This window comes from Typopeltis vanoorti, chromosome 13, assembly GCF_054136105.1.
Source record: "Typopeltis vanoorti isolate ZY-2024b chromosome 13, IOZ_Tvanoo_1.0, whole genome shotgun sequence".
Taxonomy (NCBI): Eukaryota; Metazoa; Arthropoda; class Arachnida; order Uropygi; family Thelyphonidae; genus Typopeltis; species Typopeltis vanoorti.
In genome coordinates, this window is record NC_143561.1 from 129,810,713 (window position 1) to 129,832,293 (window position 21,581).

The following is a 21,581-nucleotide window of genomic DNA, read 5'->3' on the forward strand; positions in this document are numbered from 1 at the left end:
GTGGTGAGTGCATCTAGTATTGAATGAGTTTAAGAAAATCTATGACAGACAGCTGGTATGGGTGATGTATGGTCTCCCTCAATGAGTCTTTGACTCTGGAGGTCTAATAATAGTAATAATTGATAGCAACCATTTTGTGAATACAATGGTGGCATTTCATTTCCTCCCCCACAATAAAAAAAAATTCAGAATGGATGGTTCTGTTATTTTGCTGTGCTATTAACAAACTATAATTATATGATAAAAGGAATGGAAATATAAAAATATATTACGTACATTTAGATTATATCACCATTTAAAATTACAGGTATGCTGCATATGCCTCATTATCGTCATTATCAAATTCCTGCCATGTACCCTCAAGGGGTGTACAAGATATGATAATACTACATGAAAAATTTACATCATTACTAACTTCTTATCTACACTTTTTCTCCAAATCAATCTATTACTTTATCCCAACATTATCAGATCTTATATTTCTACTTTCTAAGGCACTTTTTACCATATCAATCCACCTATATCTTGGTTTTCCTCTGGGTGTTTTTCCTGTCAACCTGGCAGAGAACACTTGTTTTGCTAATATTTCCTCACCCATTCTGTTTAAGTGACCATACCACCTGAGATTAGCTCTGCTAACGCATTCCTTGATGCTGACAATGTCAAGTTCTTTCTTTCCTAATATCCTCATTTGTAATATATTGCCATTGATGCCATCTGTTCATGCTCCTAATCTTTCTCAGGACTCTCATATCTGCGGTCTCTAGTCTTTGGTCAAGCGTTTTACTTCTGACCCATCTCTCAGATCCATAAGTTAAAACTGGTTTGAACACTGTCTTGTATACAGCTAATTTAGTGTTCCTATATGTGTCAGTTTTATTTCCCTTTTTATATATGGGTACTATGACAGCTCTACTCCAATCATCAGGAATATCCCTCTGTCCAGGCCTTCTGCATTATGCAGTGCAACCACTGTAAGACTTTTATACCACTATACTTCAGCATTTCTGGTCGAATATCATCTCCTGCTGCCTTTCCAGATTTCAAGCCTTTGATGCCTTTTTCTACCTCAAGTATAAATATGTACTCCTGACTGTATATATAAATATGTACGCCATCTTGTATACAGCTAATTTAGTGTTCCGATTAATTTCTCTCTTATTCCATATGAATTTATTCAATTGACTTCCTACCATACCAGCTTTGTTGATTCTGTTGTCTATTTCCATATTTCATTTACCATCTTCACTAAAAATCGTGCTGAAGTAGCTGAAATGTTTTACTTGTTCCACAGGTTCTCTGTTCACAGTTGACATTTTCGATGATTCTGCCTATTTTCTTTGTCTTTGTCTTTTTATTGCTAACCTTCATACCATATCTATTACAAGAGTTATTCAATTTAGTCAGGGAATCTTGCAGACTTGTAGCGGATTTATTTAGAAGTATAACATCGTCCACATAAAGCAAAGAGCTTACATTAACATCTCCAATTTTGATATCAGGTTTAATACCACTTTCCTTCATAATGTGGTCCATATAGATAATGAATAACAGACGGGATAATTTACATCCCTGTCTCACACCAGATTTGACTTACAACTCAAATAAAGACTAAGTATTGCTTGATATAATGCCCCATTGACACCATATAACTGTAACGTATTGAATAGCTTCACTCTTGGCACGTTGTCATATGCCTTTTCCAGGTGGACAAAACTTAAATACAGATCTTTGTTATATTCCCATGATTTTTCAACTATCTCTCGTAAAGTAAAGATCTGATCCTGACAGCCTGAATCCAGCTTGTTCTTCACGAAGCTTTTCTTCCACAATCCTTCTCAAACGTTTCTCAAGTATACTCGCAAAAATATTACCAGGAACACTCAGTAGGGAAATACCTTATAATTCTCACATTCAATTTTATTTCCCTTTTTATATAGGTGTACTATGAGAGCTCTACTCCAATCATCAGGAATTTGTCCTTCTCTTCAGCCCTTCTGAAATATGCATTGCAGTCACTGTAAGACTTTTATACCACCATACTTCAGCATTTCTGGTCGAATAATATCTACTCCTGCTGCCTTTCCACATTTTATGCCTTTGATGGCTTTTTCTACTTCAGGTATGGATATGTATCCCTTGTCAGTGTTTTTTTTACCACTGTGCTGTCATCACTGCTTGTTTCATTTAGCAACTTTTCTGAGAAATTACTCCATACTTCAAGGATATCTTTTTCTCCTGTTTTCATGTCACCTTTATCATCTTTACTTCCTTTTACAGCACTCTCTCCTCCAATTGTAAGATTCTTCAACAACCTGCAGAATATTTTTACCACCTTCTTGATATTTAATTTCTATGTTGTTCCCAAAGTCCTCCCATGACTTGTTTCACTAGTTTTACATAGGGTTTAGCTTTCTTACATTTGTCTCTGTATTCTCTAAGAGCACAAGCTGACTTATTTGCCAGGAACTTTTGACATGCTTTCTTCTTTTCTTTCACTGCCTCTTTAACTTCCTGTGTCCACCATGGAGTTCTGATTTTTCTATCCTTGCAGACAACCTCACCACATGCCTGTCTAGCTGAATCAATCAGTGTTTCTTAAAGGCTTGCCACTGAATCTTCAAAGTTTGGTTTCTGTTCTCAAACTCTTTCATTTTTTATCCAATAATCTTTGTGTATTTTAGTCTACAGTTCACATCTGAGAGCTGCTCAACTTTTATTCACTTTGAAACTTTCTTACATGACATTCTTTTCAAAATGAAATTCAATTTAATCCTGCTCAAGATTAAATAGTGATCACTTCCAATTTCAAATCCTCTGTACACGCTGGGGTCCTGCACCGGTAAAAAAAAACATCGCTATCAACAGTAACGTAGTCAATGAGACATTTCTTATTCCTTGCCTCTTCTCTCCATGTGAATTTGTGCATATTTTTATGTTGGGACACAGTGTTAGTAATGACCAGTCCATGTCCTGAGCAGAAATCCAAAAGGTATTTGCCATTATTATTAGCTTTGCTCTTTTCTTCAAATTTTCCCAAAATATTTTTGTATGTCTCACAATCATTTCCTACTCTGCTATTTCAATCCCCAACAAGGACCAATTTTTCATTATGTCAGTTGCTTTCTATAAACTCTCAAAAAATTCCTCCATTTCTACCTTAGTAGAACCTTCTGTGTGACCATAGGCACAAATAAGTCTCATTGTCCAGTTCCCCATTCTCATATTTGCCCACATCACTGTGCTTGAGACTGCCCGCCATTCAAGAAGATTAGCCTCGTATTTTGTGTTGAATACTATGGCTACTCCTTCTTTTCCTTGATTGTCATTGTCTGAATATAACATTTTGTATTTATTGCTCAGAAAGATCTCGCCAGTTTTTGTCTTTTTTGTTTCAGTCACCCCTATTATGTCAATCTGATACTTATCTAATTCCTCATTTAGCTCCATTTCTTTGCCATTTAGGCTTCTTATGTTGATAGTACCAATCTTTAACTCTGGTGAAGTTGAGTTGGGGTGTGTTTTCAGATTTGTTCCAGTAGCTGACTTTTCGCTGTTCACCTTGGTTCCCTGGCGAAAACAATGGGGGCCCTTGTTTAACTGGGCGATGCCCCAGCCAGCATGAAATTCTGTCATGTTGTACCATCATTCTGTATTTTGGTTTAAGTCAATGAGAATAGAATTTGGTCGGCTAAATCCCAAATTGCCAGCCCTTCATCGTTTGTTCAGTATCCAGATACTGCACTTCTCGTGGTGCACCTGTTGGGTGCACCACAAGAAGGTGAGAATTGGACATTAGGTCAGAAGACCTGGTCAGTTGTCCACATTCCTTTATAGGCTGTGTAGAGGTCTCCTCTCAGTTATACAGCTTTGACCCATATTTTTTAAGGAACTATTTGTTTTGTGCTGCTTAATAGTGCTGACTTATTATGAAACAGTTATTTTACAAAATGTTGAGTTGTTCAATGAAAGTAATTTTTGTTCTCAAAAATCTTTATTGATGATAAAACTTAAAACTGAACAGTCATCTAACCATAATTAGGCAATAACACACAAAAAAAAAAAAAAAAAAAAAAATATATATATATATATATTCTGGCATTTCTCGTATTATTTAGGTTGATACAAGCATTATGTGCAGTAATCGATAGACTGTTTTTCCGAACACATTGTTGCCATTTCTTTTGCTTGAGATAAAAAGCATATTTTAGAATTAAATTTTTTTTTTTTTGCTATGAATTACAAATTATAATTAAATGATGAAAGTAATAGAAATATAAAAATATATTATATGCATTTAGTCTATATTTCTAGTCCTTTTGAGAAAGACCTCGATTTGAATCCTTTTTGCTGATTTATGGAATATTTCTATGAATTAAAAGGTCTCTTCCAATTACTCTCCCTTAAGTCAGCAAAAAGATTTCAAATCCTGGTCTTTCCCAAAACAAATACAACACAGATTGTTCTTCCTACTGTAGCATGTTTTGCCATTAGAGGAATATTTCTCCAGTAGTAGAAATGGTTGTTATCTTTGAATATTGTTATTTAGAATAAGAATATTAATATGTGACATACATTTATTAGCTTTACTTACAAAATTCACTATTGAAGAATAAAGGTTAATTTGTCTGTTTGAAAGACACAAAGAAAACATGAGATTTTAAAATTATAAATTAATGTTGGTCTTTACTGTTAATCTCTTGCAGCAAGCCCACTACATTCGCTACTCTTTCTTTCAATGGAAAAAAGAAGTTTATATTTGCTCTTCCTGGTAATCCAGTGTCAGCTATGGTCACAAGCCATCTATATGTCATTCCATGCCTTTATAAAATGATGGGATATCAGAACCCATTGTATCCTATTATCAGAGCCAAGGTAAGGAAGAACCTTTAATATCTTCATACCAAATATCCATCTTCATTATAGTCTATACATGAGTAGCATTTGCTTATATAAGTTAAATAGCATTTTAAAATTATATCGACAGCATTCTAATTATTGTAACTAAGCTCTTTCAATTTATTGCACCCTTGCCAACCTTCAAACATCCAAGAAAAGAAACTTTAATGAATTTTATTCATGCATTGCTAAACCCTGAATTGGTCACTAAGGAGTGAAAGCCATATACTATTGTAAATGAATTTAGTACTTCTTCAAATTTTAACCACATATCCCAGTTCCAGGTAACATTATTCCAGTTTGAAGAGAGGGTCTGGAATTGAGGTCTCATCAGTGGGAGCCAGACCCAGAACAGATACCAAGGTTGAAGTAATGCAGAAGTATATATTTCCAATATACAAGGTCAAAAGTATCACTCCTTATTACTAAAATATCTGTATTGGAGATAGGTGTTGAAAGTTTTTTCACTTGGTTATATTATAAATTAAAGATGCCAAGAAATTATATTCTTGGTTTCATCCTTTATCCAAGCACAAGCAAACAAGTGTGCATGTGAAGTAGCAAACTTGTGATGATACTTCATGGAAAAACTTTGTTTGCTTACATTCATTGCCAAGAGTGAATGTGTTATGGTCGAAAATGAGAGTGGAGCGAGGATGTGTTGTAAATGTATTGTGTGAGTGAAAGAAATACGAGTCGTGTGGAAAGTGTGAAAATGAAGTGTAGAGACAGGAGAATGAAAAAAAGAGTAAATTGGGAAAGCATGAAAGTGCAAGAAACTTGAAATAAGGAAGTGAATGGACATGTGTGGAAATTCAGTGATCAGAGTTATACTTAATGAGAAAGTGACAAAAACAATTTCCCAGATACGAAAATCAAGGATGTTAGTATTTGCAGAAGGGAGAAGTGAAAGAGTTGAATGTTTCGACAGGAACAATGATTTGAAAGGGAAGAAATATGCAATGAGAGAGGATATGAGTTGTTGAAAGAAGCGAACATGAAAAGCAAGAAAGCAAAGCTTGTGAGTCTTCTGCCTCAGTGTGATCGGACAGAGTTGAGAAGAAGGGCTATGCTTGCTAATTAGTCACTAAGAAGAGTATGCAGTTTATAGACGTATGGAGTGAATATGGTGGATGAAAGGATGTATATATACCTGAAGGACTACGTTTGAATGGTTTTGGAGTTAAATGTTTGCAGAAAGTGTTGCTTAGTGAGAGTTTGGAAGTGCAAAACCTGGGATAAATGAGTGTGCATACAGAAATGATTATGCAATGCTGAATGTGATTTCACAGGTTTCAGATTCAAATGGGTTGGTAATGAAATTATGCAAGAGTAATAACTGTGGATCCAAGGGGATGTTGAAATGTATGTACGAGAATGCCAGAAGAATCAGAAATAAGGTTGAATGATTTCTGGCATTGGTCAGCTTGACTTGACCAAAAATTATATGACAACCAACAAAATTTGAAGTTAGCAAACTACCAACAATTAATGTATCAGGAGTGGTTATTAAATTAGTGAAAAAGTGGATTAAAGATAATTCCATTGGGTGAATAGAAATTACAATAGGATTACAAAGACCAGGCAAGGCAGGTGACTTGGTTGGTAAGGGTAGCAAAAGTGACGTATGAACAGCAATTAGCTAATGAAGCCAAAAAGAATCCTAAGGAGTTCTTTCGGTATGTAGCCAGCAAAAAAGAAAAAAGAATGAGTATGGAAGGATGACATTGATTGGAGAAAATGGTATAAAGACAGCTGTTGCGAAAGATGTAGTGGAGATACTTAATTGAGCAGTTCATAAAGGTCTTTCAATCTTGTGAATCTGACTTCATGGAGAGATTGAGAGCAGTTGATATTGGGGAGGAGAGACTGACTGTAAGTGAGCAAAAGGTGTATGGGGAGTTGAGTAAACTAGATGTTAATAAGGCTGTGGGACTTGATAATACAAGGGTGGTCTGAAACGTTCTTGTCCTAACAGTGAAAAAACGAATTTATAATTTCAAAATTATTTTTATTTTTCAACATAATCTCCCTTAAGACTAATACATTTATTCCAGCGATGCTTCTGCACCGTTATCCCATCACTGTAGTGGTTCTCAGTAAGATCTGCAAAATACCCCTCTACAGCTGCAATCATCTCTTGATTCGAAGAAAAATGCTGACCAGCAAGGAAGAGTTTTAGTTTTGGGAAGAGATTGAAGTCAGAGGGAGCAAAATCTTGGGAATAGGGTGGATGTTCCAACAATTCATCTCTTAATTTTCCCACTGCCAATACACCTTTGTGGACAGGTGCATTGTCCTGATGAAAGATGATTTTTCTTCTGCAAACCAGGTCTTTTCTCATGAATTTTTTCATTTAGGTTGGTTAAAAGATTGGAATAATATTCCCCGAGTATTGTTTTACCCTTTTGAAGATAATTAATAAACAAAATGCCTTTAGCATTCCAAAACACCGATGCCATGACCTTTCCCTTTGATGGAACTGACTTTTTTGTTTTCTTTGGCGCTGAACAACTGGCTTTTGTCCACTGTTTTGACTGCTGTTTGGATTCTGGTGTGAAATGTGAATCCAAGTCTCATCCATAGTAATAAATCGATGCACAAAATCAGTTTTATTTTTGTTAAAACGCTTCAAGCACTGTTGAGAGATTTTCATGCGAGTCCATTTTTGATCTGCTGTGAGCATGCTCGGCACCCATCTTGCGCAAAGCTTTTCTTTTTCAGTTGCAATTCTTCATGCAAAATATATTATGCATTCTTTTGAAATTCCTGTGGTCTTAACGATTTCGCGTGCTTTGACTCCCCGGTCATCCAATACCATATTTTGTCAAGGCCTCAAGGCTGATATGGTCACTTTTAAACTCAGCAGCCAATTTCTTAATTGTCGAAAACGAAGGAGAAGAGTGCCCATTAACTTTTATGAACTTGGAATGAATTTATTTTGGCGTTGAACCTTCTTTTACAAAGAATTTTATAACCGTACAATACTCAATTTTATCCATTTCAAGGAATAGAGACAACACTTTTGTTTCAGGCAGCTGTATAAAACAAACTACTCGATAGAATGACTTGCAATTTCACATGGATGCTTATGACAGATTATCAACTTAGAAAAAAAAATCATGCTGATAGGTTTCCATCTATGGTCGAGACCGAGAACTTTTCACACCACCCTTGTATATCACCACGTATTCTGAAGGAATGTGCCAGTGAGTTGACACCTCCCTTGACATATTTTTTTTAATATGAGTCTTGCTTTGGGTCAAGTTCCTAAGGAGTGGAAGGAGGGCAAGATTGTGTCGCTTCATAAGGGAGGTGATAGAACTCGAGCATCAAATTATTGGCCTTTCTGTGTGTCAGGTGTTGTGGTTAAGTTGTTGGAGAAGCTTGTGAGAACTAGGATCCAGAATTGGGTTGACAACAATGGTATTATCTTTGATGGACAGCATGGATTTGCTAATAGGAGGTCATATTTTAGTAATCTTCCTTTTTACAATAAGGTGACTGCTTCCTTGGACAGAGGAGAGGGATACATGATTAATATACTTAGATTTTACAAAGGTTTTGATAGATTACCGCATGATAAGTTGATAGTCAAACTAGAGCGGAGGGGATTGGATATTAGATTGGGCATTTGATTGGAGACTGGCTGTCTGATAGGTATCAACAAGTTGTGTATGGGGGAGCAATATCCCAGAAAAGGAAAGGCATTAGTGGTGTACTTCAGGGATCTGTTTTAGGGCCATTATTGTTTACCTTGTATATTAATGATATTGGCAAAGATTTGGATGGGGATATTCAATTGTTTGCAGATGATGCAAAGTTGGGACCATCCATGAAGAGTAGAGAAGATGAGTGATTTGGCACGTGAATGGGGATGCGAGTTCATTGTTGCGAAATGTAAGGTTTTAAAATTTGGGAAGCAAAGATGGGATGCAGAATTTATGCTTGGTGAGGATATACTGTCAGAGGTGAGGGAGATAAAAGATCTTAGGGTGATAGTAGATAAAGATCTAAAATTTAGGGGACACATTGCCAAAATTGTGAAGACAACACAAAGACTTCTGGGAATGATGCTGAGGACACTGACTTGTAGAAGTAGGGAGTTTTTTCCATTCTATAAGGATTTGATTAGGCCCCTATTTTTCAGAATGATGAAGAGATGTATAAAAGGGTTCACAGGGTGATTGACTAAGGTAGTCAATCTGACCTCTGGAATGTTGAATATGAGTAAAGATTGAGAAGATGCAATTTACAGAGTCTAGTGGATAGGAGGAAGAGGGGAGATATGATAGAGACCTACAATTAGTAATGGGCTGTTATAGGATCAGTGTTGGAGAGGTTCTACAGAAAACAGTGGGAGATCATGGGAGAGCCAGAAGCCATCTCTGAAAACTGTATAAAGAGGGTGTGAGCAGGGGAGTGAGAAGCAGGTTTTTTGCATGCAGAGAGTGTGTCTGCAGAGAATTTGAGCATGTTTAAAGCATAGTAGAATGAGCTGTGTGTATGATAAAAGGACCTCCTAGATGAGTCTTTGACTCCATGGGGTCTTGGGTAATAATAATAAAATCTTATATACATTGGGTCTTATTTTATATAAATCATATTCTAAATTAGGAACAAATTTGTTCCTTGATTCTCAATGCCTGTTTCTGACTTCTCTTTTAGCTATGGCCCTTATTCTTTTATATTCTATTTTATCTTCTAATCTTTTACTGCTTAACCATTTATGATATGGTTAAGCAGCTTTTTCATTTTGATTATTTCTTTGATTGTATCCTCCCATATCTTCAGTTTTTTCTTTTTATTGAATTTTTTGGTCTTTCCTAAGCTTTCATTTGTTGCTGTATTTAGTATCATTTTTATATTAAACCATTCTATTTCTTTTTCTTCATTTCATTTTATCTAAATATTGATTAATTCCTTGTTCATATAGCCATTGTATATTTATGTCATTTAATAGTCTAGTTTTATAAACAAATGTTTTAAATTTTCTTTCTGTTCTTGTTATTTGTAGCCATTTAGCTGGTAATCTTAATTTTATTTTAATGAGGAAGTGGTCATTACTTATTTCATATCGTCTGTGAATTCTAACATCTAAAGAGAACTTCGATGTCTTTTCATTTAAGATAAATTAATCTAATACTGATTTCTATCCTCTTGTTGCCCAAGTATATTTATGCATGTCTTTATGTTTATGAAAAGAATTCATCATTTTAAGGTTATTATAAATTACAAAGTTGATAAATTTTTTTGCCATTACTGTTTAGAGTATGTTCTCCATATATTCCTATATTGTTATTAATTTTCGTGTTTCCAATTCTTGCATTTAAGTCTCTTTCTAATATTACATAATTATTTCTATTTATTTTATTATAGATATAATATTGCCGGCGAAGGTTGGTCGATTGGTAGAGCCTCTGCTACTAATGGCTCAGTTAAGTATGTTTGAGCGCGGTTAGTAGTTGGAAGGGGACCAATCGTTCGATGCTGTCGGCACACTCTCCCTCGATGAGTCTTTGGACTCCCTGGAGGTGTCAAAATAATAATAATAATAATAATAATATTTTGTAATTGATTATAAAATTCAATATTATCATCTTCTCTTCCTTCTTCTGTCGCACATAAACCAATTATTATTAAATAACATCTATCTATTTTTATTCTATCATCATCAAATTCCTGCCATGTACCCTCAAGGGGTGTACAGGATATGACAGTACTACATGAAAAATTTACTTCATTACTAACTTCCTATCTACAATTTTCCTCCAAATCAGTCTGTTACTTGTCAAGACTCCAACATTATCAGATCTTATATTTCTATCGTCTAAGGCACTTTGTACAGTATCAATCCACCTATATCTTGGTCTTCCTCTGGGTCGTTTTCCTGCAAACCTGGCAGAGAACACTTGTTTTGCTAATCTTTCCTCTCCCATTCTATTTAAGTGACCATACCACCTGAGATTAGCTCTGCTAACGCATTCCTGGATGCTGACAATGTCAAGTTCTTTCCTAATATCCTCATTTTTAATATGATATTGCCATTGATGCCATCTGTTCATGCCTCTAATCTTTCTCAGGACTCTCATATCTGCGGTTTCTAGTCTTTGGTCAAGTGTTTTACTTCTGACCCAGCTCTCAGATCCATAAGTTAAAACTGGTTTGAACACTGTCTTGTATACAGCTAATTTAGTGTTCTGACTAATTTCTCTCTTATTCCATATGAATTTATTCAATTGACTTCCCACCATACCAGCTTCGCTGATTCTGTTGTCTATTTCTTTATTTAATTTTACCATCTTCAGTAAAAATCGTGCCTAAGTAGCTGAAATGTTTTACTTGTTCCACAGGTTCTCCATTCACAACACAGTTGACATTTTCAATGATTCTGCCTATTTTCATTGTCTTTGTCTTTTTATTGCTGACCTTCATACAATATCTATTATAACAGCTATTCAATTTAGTCAGAGAATCTTGCAGACATGTAGTGGATTTATTTAGAAGTATAACATCATCCACATTAACCTCTCCAATTTTGATATCAGGTTTAATACCACTTTCCTTCATAATGTGATCCATATAGATAATGAAATTTAAATGAAATAATGGATCATTTTTATTCTATCTTCTGTTATTTGTTCATTCCATAATTTATAATATTTTAACTGTTTTCTTGAAAGGGAATTATGAGTCCAAATCATAACACCTGCTTTTGCTCTTCGGTCTCTGTCGACTCCAATATATATTACATTAAAAATTTCAGTTCTCTTCATTCCTTTAATTTCTTTTTGGTTTAGTGATTACTGCTATTTGAAAATTTCTTTCATTTAATGATCTAATTCTATTCCTCTTATGTTCCAGTTTGCTATATTTATTATATTTTGCCATTAACATTTTCACTGTACGTTTTCCATACATTCATTTTCATTATCTTTCTCTATTAGCTTAGAAGTAGATTAATGTTCTCCATCTAAGGTTACTAGCCTGGCAGTGGATAGTCTGGTGGTAGGGCTGCTACCTTAAGGCTTTTGAACTGGCCTTCTTTCAAATTTAAACCCAAGGAGGAATGGAGTACATTGAAACGGAAAGAGTACATTTTATAGGGGGCATAGGTATAGGCCAGAAATGGAAAGACCTATAGCCCTTGAGTACTCTAATAGCTCCCTGCCACATCTGGGGAGCCCACCAGATATGGTGGGGGCAGTTCGAATATATTGAATAAGGACTCGTGGACCAACAGGGCTATAAGAGGACAGTAATCTTGATTTTAAGGGACATGGCACTCCCATGGTCCCTAGCTGGATATGTCCTCTTCTTCCTCTACTTTGAGGAAGATCTAATCACTTTAATCTTTCCTGTAAGGCCTTATCAGCCAACTCTTCTTATTTTATGACCCTAATTGGTCATAAAATAACGATAGATCCAGCTAGGGGACCATGGAAGTGCCACTTCCCTTAAAATCAAGATGATTGTCCCTTATAGCTCTGTTGGTCCATGAGTCCTTATTCAATATATTCGGACTAACCTGCAATATCTGGTGGGCTTGCCTATCCGCCACCCACAGGACATGCTCTCTAGAGGTTTCAGGGTCTTCTGAAAGATTTATATTAATATATAGAGAAAGATTTAATGGGGGGGGGGTTCAGTTGTTTGCTGATAAATAATGCAAAACTGCAGAGGACAATAATTGATTAAGGTCATGTAGATATCCTGTAGGATGATTTAAATTAATTGGCATTGTAAATAAACAGTAATGATTGTGAATTTAATGTTGCAAAATGTAAGGTAGAAAAGGTTATTTAATGTGTATCACATTGATGGTACTGGATTGTAGGAAATTGATGAAGCTAGGGACTTGATGATAATGATGAACAGTGATGAAGTTCAGTGAGAATTTTGTAAAAATTTGTAAAATAGCTCAAAAGGTTACTTGTATGTTGAAAAAAACACTAACAAGTAAAATAGGGAAGTTATTATCCCTCTTTATAAGGCTATGACTCAGCCACATTTTGACTACAGTGCAGAGATTTGGTCACCTAGGTTTCTTGGGGGGGGGGATGAGGAGGTGGTGGAGAGGATTCAGAGTCATGTGACAGGGCTGTAGAATGTTCCCTATGAGGACAGGTTGATGATGTATGGGTTACAAAGTGTAGTTGATAAGCAGAAAAGAGGGGACATGATAGAAACATGTAAGATATTAGGGGTTATAAGGGGTTATAAAGAGGCAAAGGAATTTCATTATATGACAAATAGTCAGAAAACTAGGAGTCTTCCATGAAAATTGTGTAAGAATGTGGTGAGTAAGGGTGTACAGACTCTAATTTTAGAGTTAGCAATGCTTATAAATCATTCTCCTAACCTTGAGAAGCATGGCTACATTAATCTGTCAAAAATGTGGAAGAGAGTCATCTTTAGAACTTCTTCACAACTGCAGTAACTGTTTTATACAACATTAGAGGGAGCCTTCAGAACAATGCAATTTACAAACAAAAAATACTAGTTGTGGTAATGGTGGGCAGTAGATGGCATTGATGTAGATGATTGGTAGTATAGTGGTGGAGACAGAGAGTTGTACAGTAGGTGTCCTCCTGCAATGAGTCTTTGGGCTCCTTGGAGGTGTCACGAATAATAATAATAATAATAAAATCAGAACTTTAGATACTTTGTCTATTACAATTTGAATTGTTTCACTTACTCGTCATGTATAAAATGTAAATATAAGCTATTCACTAAATAAACATTCTTTATTAATTTTGTGTTATGTTTTAGTGCTATTACTGGAACAAATTTAAAAACACACCCCAACTCAACATCACGAGAGTTAAAGATCGGTACTGTCAACATACAAAAACCGAACAAGAAGCCGCAAAGAAATGGGGCTAGCTGAGGAATTACATAAGTACCAGATCGACAGTATAGCGGTGACTGAAACAAAAAACACAAAAACTGGTGAGATCTTTCTGAGCAATAAATACAAAATGCTATATTCAGGCAATGACAATCAAGGAAAAGAAGGAGTAGCCATAGTATTCAACACTAAATACGAGGCTAATCTTCTTGAATGGCAGGCAGTCTCGAGTAGAGTGGTGTGGGCAAATATCAGAATGGGGAACTGGACAATGAGACTTATTTGTGCCTATTGTCCCACAGAAGGTTCTACTAAGGCAGAAGTGGAGGAATTTTTTGAGGCTTTAGAGAAAGCAGCTGACACAATTAAAAAGGAAAAGTTTATTCTTGTTGGGGATCTAAATAGTAGAGTAGGAAATGATTGTCAGATATACAAAAACGATTTGGGAAAATTTGGGGAAAAGAGCAAAGTTAATAATAATGGCATATACCTTTTGGATTTCTGCTCAGGACATGGACTGGTTATTGCTAACATCATTTTCCAACATAAAAATGTGCATAAATTCACATGGAGAGAAGAGGCAAGGAATAAGAAAAGTCTAATTGACTATGTTATTGTTGATAGTGATGTTTTCTCCCTGGTGCAGGACACCAGAGTGTACAGAGGATTTGAAATTGAAAGTGATCACTATTTAGTCTAGAACAGGATAAAATTGAATTTCATATCGAAAAGAAGAATATGTAAGAAAGTTTTAAAGCGAATAAAAGTTGAGCAGCTCTCTCAGATGTGAACTATAGACTAAAATACACAAAGATTATTGAAGAATGAAAGAATTTGAGAGCAGTAGCCAAACCTTGGAGATTCAGTGGCAAGCCTTGAAGAAAACCCTGATTGATTCAGCCAGAGAGGCATGTGGTGAGGTTGCCTGCTAGGATAGAAAAATCAGACCTCCATGGTGGACACAGGAAGTTAGAGGCAGTGAAGGAAAAGAAGAAAGCATATCAAAAGTTCCTGGCAAATATGTCAGCTTGTTCACTTAGAGAATACAGAGACAGATGTAAGAAAGCTATGTAAAACTAGCTAAACAGAAGTCATGGTAGGAATTTGGCAAGAACATAGAAAATAAATATCAAGAAGGTGGCAAAATTTTCTGGAGGTTGTTGAAGAAGCTTAGAAATGGAGGAAAGAGTTCTGTAAAAGAGTTAGAGATGATAAAGGTGTCATGAAAACAGGAGGAAAAGATATCTTTGAAGTATGGAGTAATTGCTTCGAAAAATTCCTAAATGAAACAAGCAGTGATAGCACATTTGTAAAAAACACTCAACAGGCATACAGTCAGGAGTACATATTTATACTTGAGGTAGAAAAAGGCATTAAAGGCTTGAAATCTGGAAAGGCAGCAGGAGATGATATTCGACCAGAAATGCTGAAGTATAGTGGTATAAAAGTCTTACAGTGGTTGCACTGCATAGTTCAGAAGGCCTGGACAGAGGGATATTCCTGATGATTGGAGTAGAGCTGTCATAGTACCCATATATAAAAAGAGAAATAAAACTGAATGCGAGAATTACAGAGGTATTTCCCTACTGAGTGTTCCTAGTAAGATAAATGCAAGTATACTTGAGAAATGGTTGAGAAGAATTGTGGAAGAAAAGCTTGGTGAAGAACAAGCTGGATTCAGCTCAAATAGAGGCTGTCAGGATCAAATGTTCACTTTATGACAAATAGTTGAGAAATCAATGGAATATAACAAAGATCTGTATTTAAGTTTTGTAGATATGGAAAAAGCATATGACAAGGTGCCAAGAGAGAAGCTATTCAATATGCTACAGTTATATGTTGTCAGTGGGGTATTATATCAAGCAATACTTAGTCTTTATTTGAGTTGTAAGTCAGCAGTTAGAACTGAAGGAAACACAGGATGGTGGTTTGATGTTAAATCTGGTGTGATACAATAATGTACGTTATCCCCTCTGTTATTCATTATCTATATGGATCACATTATACAGGAAAGTGGTATTAAACCTGATATCAAAATTGGAGATGTTAATATCAGCTCTTTGCTTTATGCAGACGATGTTATACTTCTAAATAGATCTGCTACAAGTTTGCAAGATTCCCTGACTAAATTGAATAACTGTTGTAATAGATATGGTATGAAGGTCAGCAATAAAAAGACAAAGACAATGAATATAGGCAGAATCATTGAAAATGTCATGTGTGTTGAGAATGGAGAACTTTTGGAACAAGTAAAACATTTCAGTTACTTAGGCATGATTTTTAATGGAGATGGTAAATTAAATATAGAAATAGACAACAACAGAATCAGCAATCCTGGTATCGGAATAAGTCAATTGAATAAATTATTATTATTATTATTATTACTACGGGCTACTCCAGGGAGTCCTTAGACTCATCAAGGGAGGCCCTAAACATCATGTTCACACAACTGTTCAACATTCTCACAGTATCTATCATACCTTGTCTTGAACTCGCTCACTGTCATAGCACCCACAACAGACTCTGGCAGCTTATTCCACTCATTTACCACTCTAAAAGTAAAGAACCTAGCTCTAACACCCCTGCTAACCACGCTCTTGCCCAGCTTCCATGGGTGTCCCCTAGTTCTCCCACCACCAGTCCTGACCTCAAAAATATCCTCTGAATTAATCGTGTAGAATCCTTTTAGCAATTTGAATGTCTCAATCGTATCTCCCCTTTTCCGCCTATCAACTAGTTTCTGCAACCCACAAATCTTCAACCTGTTCTCATATAGTTCATTCCATAGACCTGCTATCATCTTAGTCACTCGCTTCTGGATCCTCTCCACCTCCTCCCCATCAAGAAGGAACCGAGGTGACCAAATCTGGGCACAGTAGTCGAGGTGAGGTCTTATCAGGGTTCGGTACAGAGGTACAATAACTTGCTTGTCTCTGCTCGTCAAGGTATTTTTCAACAACCAAGTGAGTTGATGAGCTGATTTAGCTACTTTCACAATGTGCCCCTAAACTTCATCTCCCTATCCACCAACACTCCCAAGTCCCTGGCCTCATCAATCTCTTGGAGTACAGTTCCACCAATGTGGTATACTGCTGTTAATCTTTTCACTCCGAAATGCATAACCTTACATTTTGTCACATTAAATTGACATCCATTCTCCTTAGTCCAGAACTCCAATCGATCTAAGTCATCTTGCAAGACTTTGACATCTTCTGCATTCACTCTCGCCCTACCCAACTTTGCATCATCAGCAAACAAATGAACTGTCCCACTTAGACCCTTCCCTATATCGTTAATGAACAGATTAAACAGCAGTGGTCCAAGAACAGAACCCTGTGGCACACCAGTAGTCACAGGCTGTCTTTTGGACTCTACTCCTGAATAAACTACTCTTTGATATCTCTCCATCAACCACGCAGCTATCCATCTCACCAACCCTATATCCATTCCCAAATGTTGTAGTTTACGGATTAGAATTCCATGTGGTATCCTGTCAAACGCCTTTGCAAGGTCCAGCAGTATCACTGTAAACCCATTTCCCTTATCCAGTTCAGCCGTCACCTTGTTATAAAACTTGAGCAAGTTACTGAGGCATGATCTACCCTTCACAAAGCCATGCTGTCCTCTGTACAGTATCTCATTTTCATCAATCCATTCCTGTATTTTTCCCTTGACTACTTTCTCCAAGACCTTGACAACGACTCCTGATATGCCGATCGGTCGGTAATTTGCAACCGTAGTCTTGGATCCTCCTTTATGCAGTGAAACTATTTTCCCCTCTTTCCACACCTTCGAGACTAAGCCAGACCCGAGACTCAGATTAAACAACATGGTCAAGGGCACTGATAATTCCTTAGCCGCTTCATGCAAGACCTGTGCCAGTATACCATCCAATCCCACAGATGTATTCACATTAAGGTTCTGTAATAGACTATTCACCTCCACTTCATTCATCATAATTCCCATATAAACTAATGGTTCCTTCATTTTTTCAACGTCACCACTTGGATGATATACTTTTGCAAAGTGTGCGCTCAGTAACTCCTCTATATCGACTGGTTCAGTGAACTCTTTACCATCGTCATTCCTTAAAATCATTTTGCCATGTACAGTTTTTTTCTTGCTTGCAGCATATTGAAAGAACTGTTTGGGATTCTCTTTTGCTTGCATAGCTAGTTTCCTTTCATAATCGACTTTTGCTGTTTTTACCACACTCGTTACCCTTCTGGCCTGCACTTTATACCGTTCGTGTGCCTGCAGGTCACCCCTTTCTTTAAATTCCCTCCACAGTTGTTTCTTTTTTTGCAGCTCAAGCTTAATGGTGTTATTCATCCATTTAACCCCTACTTGTTTCACTATTCGGACCTTAGGTATACAATCAGCCATTACCTCCTGTAAATGCTCTTTGACCACTTCCCATGCTCTATCGACATCCAGCCATTGCAGTTGTACATGACATGGCACTGATCCAAGCAATCTCCTAAGCTTGTCATACTTGCCAGCATGGTAATTCCACATAAACCCTGTCTTAATCACAAATTGCACACATTTAGCCACCTCCCAGGTCAAGACCTTATGATCACTCTCACCAATAGGTGGCAACATGGTCATATTCATTACAGTCAAATTTTGAGATGCAATTACCAGTTCAAGCACTCTCACCCCCCCCCCCCCAGTGTTTTCAATTACATGCTGTCTCAGATAGTTATCCCTTAATAATTGAATAAAATCCATTTCCTTCCTCACATGTGTCCTCTCCTCCTTCCAATCAGTCTTACCATAGTTGAAATCCCCCATAATAATTACCCTCCTTCCACTCATTTCATCTATTTGTTTATGCATACCATCTCCACCATCTATTCCATCACCTGGTCTATAGCAGCACCCAACTGTATATTTTATTCTGCCAGTGTCAATCTCACACCAAATAGGCTCAAATGAGCTCCTTTCATTATCCTGCAATACTTCAATTCTCCTTGGCTGCAGTTCATCAGCTATCATCAATAACACCCCTCCCCAATTTTATTCTCTCTGTCCCTCCTAAACATACTATAACCTACACATTCTATCCCACTAACTATATCATCTTCCGTCAGCCATGTTTCACTAATGCCAATAACCTGTGGCCAGGAAGAGCCAATCAAGGCCAAAAATTCTTCCTTCTTGTTCCTAATACTCCTGGCATTAATATACATGAATTGCAGTGATCCCTTTGTCCCACCCCTATCTTGTTGCGTTATTCTAAATGTCCCATTCCCATTTTTTGTCCTTAATGCTGGCTCAGGTACATTATATACATTTTTACACTCAACTGTCTCACTGATGTCTGGATATCCACTTCCCCTCCTCTTTGGTAGTTCTAGTTTCCCTGGTTCTGCACATCCGTTTTCACTTCATTCAGCAACACTTTTTCCAGTCTCCGCACACCAAGTCCATTCAAATGCAGGCCATCCATCTTGTATAAGTCCTTTCGCCCATCAAACTCATTCCACACGTCCACGAATTTCACACCACACCGTCCGCATAAGGTTAGCGCATAATGTCATTTGCGATTATGGCCCTCCTTCTAAACTCCTCTCTGTCATACCGCGGTAACGGACTCACCATTCTAACTGTGTCACTCTTTTCTTTCGCTACCTTTAACAATACTTTCAAGTCCTCTCTCATAAAAAATGTATCACCTTTCAATTCATTTGTACCCGCCACAATTATTAATTCTTTCACCCTCTGTTTTTGCACTCTAATACTCTCACTTCATATGGAATAAGAGAGAAATTAGTTGGAACACTAAATTAACTGTATACATGACAGTGTTCAAATCAATTTTAACTTATTATTATTATTATTATTCCGAGCAACTCCAAGAAGTCAACAGACTCATCGTCGGAAGCCCTAACATCATGTCAAGAACAACTATTTGACGTTCACACAGTATCTATCATACCTTGCCTTGAACTCATTCACGGTTGTAGCTCCCGCAACAGACTGGCAGCTTATTCCACTCATTCACCACTCTCCAAGTAAAAAACCTGGCTCTAATATCTTTGTTAACCCCATTCTTGCCCAGCTTCCATGCATGGCCCCTAGTCCTCCCACCATCAGTCTTATTTTCAACAATATCTTCTGGATTAATCTTATAGAAACCCTTCAGTAATTTGAATGTCTCAATCGTATCACCCCTTTTCTGCCTATCGACCAATTTTTGCAACCCACAAATCTTCAACCTATTCTCGTAAGGTTCATTCCTCAGACCTGCTATCAACTTGGTCACCCGTCTCTGGATCCTCTCCACTTCCTCCCCATCACGAAGAAACCCTGGCGCCCATAACTGAGCGCAGTAGTCCAGATGGGATCTTATGAAGGCTCAATACAGAGGAACAATAACTTGTTTGTCTCTGCATGTTAAAGTATTTTTCAGAAGCCGAGTGATTTGATGAGCTGATTTAGCCACTTTTGCAATGTGTCCCCCTAAACTTCAATTCCCTATCCATCAACACTCCCAAATCCCTGGCCTCTTCAATCTCCTGGAGGACGGTTTCACCAATGTGATATACTGCTACTATTCTTTTCACCCCAAAATCCATAACCTTACACTTTGCCACATTAAATTGACAAACATTTTTCCTAGCCCAGTCCTCAAAACTATCCAAATCATCCTGTAAAATTTTGACATCCTGTGCACTCACAATTGCTCTACCCAACTTTGCATCATCATCATCATCAGCAAACAAGTGAACACTTCCTCTCAGATTCTTTCCTATATCATTGATGAACAAATTGAAAAGTAGTTGTCCAAGAACAGAGCCCTGCGGCACACCACCAGTCACAAGCTGTCTTTTGGACTCAACTCCTGAATAAACTACTCTCTGGTATCCCTCCATCAACCACCCTCCTATCCACCTCACCAACCCTATATCCATCTTTATCTGCTCCAGTTTACTGATTAGGGTTCCATGTGGTATCCTGTCAAAGGCCTTAGCAAGGTCCAGTAGAATCATTGTAAACCCATTACCCTTATCCAGTTCAGCCGTCACTGTGTTATAAAACCTGAGCAAGTTACTGAGGTATGATCTACCCTTCACAAAACCATGTTTTCCCCCATACAATATCCCATTTTCATCTATCCAATCCTGTATTCTTTTCTTGACTAATTTCTCTAGGACCTTGACAACGATTCCTGATATGCTAATCGGTCGGTAATTTACAACAGCAGTCTTGGAACCACCTTTATGTAGTCAGTGGAACTATTTTCCCCTCCCCCCCCCCTCGGGACTAACCCCGACCCGAGAATCAAATTAAACAAAATGGTCAAGGGTACTGACAATTCTTTAGCCGCTTCTTGTACGACACGAGCTGGTATACCATCCAATCCCACAGATGTATTGACATTGAGGTTATGCAATAGACTACTCACCTCCACTTCATTCACCATAATTCCCGTAGAATCTACTGGTTCATTCATTTCTGCAATGTCACCACCTGGATGATATATTCTTGCAAAGTACTCACTCAGTAACTCAACTGTATCAACTGATTCAGTTACCTCCCTACCATCGGCATTCTTTAACATCATTCTGCAATATACATTTTTCCTTTTACCTTTGCAACACATCGAAAAAACTGTTTAGGATTCTCTTTAGCATGCATGGCCAATGTTCTTTCGTAATCCTTTTTTGCTTTTCTTACCACACTCGTTACCCTTCTGGCCTGCGCTTTATACCGTTCATGTGCCTGCCGGTCACCTTTCTCCTTAAATTCCCTCCATACTTGTTTCTTTTTTTGAAGCTCAAGCTTAATGGTGTTATTCATCCATTTAACCCCTACTTGATTT

At 37.1% G+C, this 21,581-nt stretch overlaps 1 protein-coding gene across 2 annotated transcripts in view; it reads left to right on the forward strand.

The window, feature by feature from the left end:
* The window catches only part of cin (Molybdenum cofactor synthesis protein cinnamon), a 377,936-nt gene that overhangs the window by 340,273 nt on the left and 16,082 nt on the right, over positions 1–21,581 (forward strand). For both annotated transcript variants that reach the window (XM_090403113.1, XM_090403112.1), the window contains one exon: positions 4,707–4,875. In XM_090403113.1, the coding sequence (XP_090259239.1) occupies positions 4,707–4,875 (169 nt within the window). The remainder of the gene's footprint in view (positions 1–4,706; positions 4,876–21,581) is intronic.